The sequence below is a fragment of the Lipophrys pholis genome (genome assembly GCF_963383615.2).
Source record: "Lipophrys pholis genome assembly, contig: SCAFFOLD_463, whole genome shotgun sequence".
In the NCBI taxonomy this organism is placed as follows: domain Eukaryota; kingdom Metazoa; phylum Chordata; class Actinopteri; order Blenniiformes; family Blenniidae; genus Lipophrys; species Lipophrys pholis.
In genome coordinates, this window is record NW_028292042.1 from 27,695 (window position 1) to 31,813 (window position 4,119).

The following is a 4,119-nucleotide window of genomic DNA, read 5'->3' on the forward strand; positions in this document are numbered from 1 at the left end:
ATGACTCAAAACCAGAAGTGGTGACTCAAAACCAGAAGTGATGACTCAAAACTAGAAGTGATGACTCAAAACCGGAAGTGATGACTCAAAACCAGAAGTGATGACTCAAAACCGGAAGTGATGACTCAAAACCAGAAGTGATGACTCAAAACCAGAAGTGATGACTCAAAACCAGAAGTGATGACTCAAAACCAGAAGTGATGACTCAAAACTAGAAGTGATGACTCAAAACTAGAAGTGATGACTCAAAACTAGAAGTGATGACTCAAAACCAGAAGTGATGACTCAAAACCGGAAGTGATGACTCAAAACCGGAAGTGATGACTCAAAACCGGAAGTGATGACTCAAAACCAGAAGTGATGACTCAAAACCAGAAGTGATGAATATACTAACCATAAGTCTGGTGCCAGCATTTGCAGCCGTCATTAGTGTAGCATCAGTGTTTCCCCTAGTATTTTGGTAGTGTAGCCTTTAGCAACTGCATTGCCTTGTTTTACCAACCACATTGCTCAGCAGTAGCGATTTTGGTAGCATAGCCAGTCGCATCAGTACTTAGTATACCTTAGCATAGCAGTTTGCATCAGCGTTAATAACCGTTTTGCTTTTGTGGTTTGAAGTTTAAGTAGCATAGCCTTTAGCAACTTCAATAGTGTAGCCATCAGCATTAGTTTTGGTAGTATAACTTTAAGTGATTTCAATAGCGTGGATATTATCATCAGTTTTGGTAGAATCAATGTTAGCATAGCAAGACAGAACAAAGTGGAAAAAACTGATTTTCTCTTTTTTTCCAACTTTTTAATGAAAGGTAGTTTTGGGCTCTTCTGTCGTTAACAGTCTCTCAGGTTGTGGGGGGTTAGCGGGACGGGGGAGGGGCGAGCTAGCATCAGTTCTGCTCCTCGTTGCTGGAACTCGGCGTCCGATTCCTCATCTGGTTCCGAAGTTGCTCGATGAGTTCGGGATTCTGCTGCTGCATCTGCTGCGCGAACTGCTGTCCGCTAGCAAACGGAAAGAAACAGAGAGTTAGCATCACAATTAGCATCATTATTGTTAGCGTAGCCATTTGTGTTGCGGACACTGTCAGTGTGGTTGGTAATGGAGGCATTTGTGTTGCAGTCGCCCTCAACATTTCTTTTGTTAGCATTACAATAAGCTTCACGATTGGCATTGTTAGCGTAGCCGCAGGGCTGCGCGATAGTAGATGGCGAAGGATTAGAATGTGTTGATGATCTGACAAAGCAAAGACATCCCAGAACTGTCTAAGAGCACATTCTAGATGTTGTAGTTCTATGCTGCTGCAACATATAGAACATTTTACATGTTGCAGTTCTATGTTGACTCATCAGAAGTTCTTGTGATTGTGTAGCGAGGGGGCGTGGCTAAACGGGGAGTTGGTCCCTAAAAGAAACTCCATCTTGTGGAAACAGTTTGGGGCTGCAGTGAGCAGACACGTTCACAATGCGCCTCCTTTCCTGAAGGAGAGAACGTGTCGGACGTCTGAGCAGTGAAATGATGTAAAGCTGTGGGAGTTTGAATCTTCAGGTTCTAGACGTTGGAGCCTGATTGTTTAAATGGCTGCACTTTAAGATGAAGAGGTTCAGTTGTGGAGCAGATGTGACTGTTTCTACATGTATTGTAATAGATTACATGGATCGGTCTTCCTTTGGTAGATTTCCAATAATATCATGATAGTACATTATGCAATATGATGTATAATGATATTATAATAAACTGTAATGTATTCCTATTATTACTAATATAATAGTGCTAACGTATAGTATTTATTTATCCAGGAGCAATTTAGTTTTAATGTTTCACTTCATCAGTCTTGTTATTTACCTTTTAGTATGTTTACCTTATTTGCACGTGTTGGCAAAATTGCACAAATGATAAAAACTAAATTATGCTGAGAAAAGTTCTTTGTCTTTTATTTTTCTGTCGGGTTGTTTGACATCAGGAAATGGTTTGGCTGCTCTGTTCAGAAGCTTCAAAATAAAACTCAAAAATCAAAGTCAAAAAGAATCCAGATAAAATCCTCATTTTATTACAAAAACATCCTGATACGATATCGACGCCACGTCCCCGCCCCTAGCGTAGCCGTTAGCATCTTTGTTAATACCATGAGGAACCCCCGTTAGCACTCACGCCTGGATGAGTCCCGAGAGGTCTCCTGTGGCTCCAGACATGGCTCCAGACATGGCTCCAGACATGGCTGAAGCTCCGCCTCCTCCTGTCGCAGGGGCCCCGCCCCCTGCCCCTGCCCCTGCTGATGGCGCCGCCGTGGCTCCGCCCACTCCTCCATACGCTCCCGTCATCATCCCAGACATGCTGGAGGAGGAAGAGGAGTTAGCGGGGAAAGTGGGCGGAGTTAGAAGGAAAGTGGGCGGGGTCTACTCACAGCTGTTGGACTTGAGGATTGTTCATCAGTGATGAAGCCTGAAGAAGACGAGACGGTTAGTGTGTGTTACCGAGTGCCGAATGCTAAAGTTGCTGAAATACTAGTTTCTAACATTGCTAATAGTGCTGGAATGTTTTGTGTGTGTAACTATGTGTGTGTGTTACCATGTTCATGAATCCCGGGTTGCTCAGTAATCCAGCGAGGTCGACTCCACCCACTCCTGCAGACTGAAAGACACGATGACATCATAATCACAATCAGAGCCCCGCCCCCTCAACTGCGCTTTTTTTAAAGAAACTTGAGCATTTTAATAAATTTGTAAAATTTTTAGGAAACTATCATTTTGGCAAATTAAGCCCCGCCCCCTCCTCTACCGTGCTGGCGGCATCTTGGCTCTTGTCCATGGCGATCTTCATATTGCAGCGGTACGTGTCGTTGTCGGGGTCGAGCTGCAGAGCTTTCTGGTAGAACGTGACGGCCTCCGAGTGTCTGTTCAGGGACGACAGGGCCAGACTACACACACACACACACACACACACACACACACACACACACACACACACACACACACACACACACACACACACACACACACACACACACACACACACACACACACACACACACACACACACACACACACACACACACACACACACACACACACACACACACACACACACACACACACACACACACACACACACACACACACACACACAAGGGGTCGTCAATCATTATCAAAGACTAGCTGTACCTGTGGTTGCTATGGTAACGTACCCCATGCGTCCGTAGGCTTTACTGTAATTGGGGTCGATGTTAATAGCCGCCTCGCAGTCCTGAACCGCTCCGGAGTAGTTACCTAGTTTAGACAGAGCTGCAGCTCTACACACACACACACACACACACACACACACACAATTCCAGACATTGTAAATAAGACAGACAGACAGACAGACAGACAGACAGACAGACAGACAGACAGACAGACAGACAGACAGACAGACAGACACTGACCTGTTACAGTAGTAAACAGCGTTTTGTGGGTTTATCTCGATCGCCTTGGAGTAAAACGACACAGCGGCCGAGAAGTTCTCCACTTTCATCTGATCATTACCTAGCAACAAGGAGACAGGAAGTGAGGACCAGGACACAGTAAAAAAGAAAAAAAAAGAAAAAAATGGAAAAACAAGAAAAATTTTACTTTTAACGAAGGGGGAGGGAAGGGAAGGGGAGGGAAAGGAATGGGAAGGGAAGGGAATGGGAAGGGAAGGGGAAAGGGAAGGGGAGGGAAGGGAATGGGAAGGGAAAGGAGGGGAAGGGAAGGGAAGGGAAGGGAAGGGAAAGGGAAGGGAAGGGGAAAGGGAAGGGAAGGGAAGGGAAGGGAAGGGAAAGGAGGGGAAGGGAAGGGAAAGGAGGGGAAGGGGAAGGGAAGGGGAAGGGAAGGGAAGGGAAGGGAAGGGAAGGGAAGGGAAGGGAAGGGAAGGGAAGGGGAAAGGAAGGGAAGGGAAGGGAAGGGAAGGGAAGGGAAGGGAAGGGAAGGGAAGGGAAGGGAAGGGAAGGGAAGGGAAGGGAAAGGAGGGGAAGGGAAGGGAAGGGGAAGGGGAAGGGAAGGGAAGGGGAAAGGGAAGGGAAAGGAGGGGAAGGGAAGGGAAAGGGAAGGGAAGGGAAGGGAAGGGGAAAGGAAGGGAAGGGAAGGGAAGGGAAGGGAAGGGAAAGGGAA

General features: G+C 46.3%; 1 protein-coding gene across 1 annotated transcript; it reads right to left on the minus strand.

Moving 5' to 3' along the window:
• Positions 1-787: 787 nt before the first annotated feature.
• LOC308128246 (small glutamine-rich tetratricopeptide repeat-containing protein alpha-like) lies at positions 788-3,508 on the minus strand. Its single transcript, XM_080493951.1, has 7 exons — positions 3,414-3,508; positions 3,177-3,281; positions 2,771-2,909; positions 2,561-2,623; positions 2,397-2,434; positions 2,144-2,326; positions 788-996 (listed from the first exon to the last, which is right to left on the minus strand). Exons 1-7 carry the CDS (start codon positions 3,500-3,502, stop codon positions 885-887), a joined length of 729 nt encoding a protein of 242 aa, XP_080350077.1. The 5' UTR covers positions 3,503-3,508; the 3' UTR covers positions 788-884.
• Between the last annotated feature and the right edge of the window lie 611 nt (positions 3,509-4,119).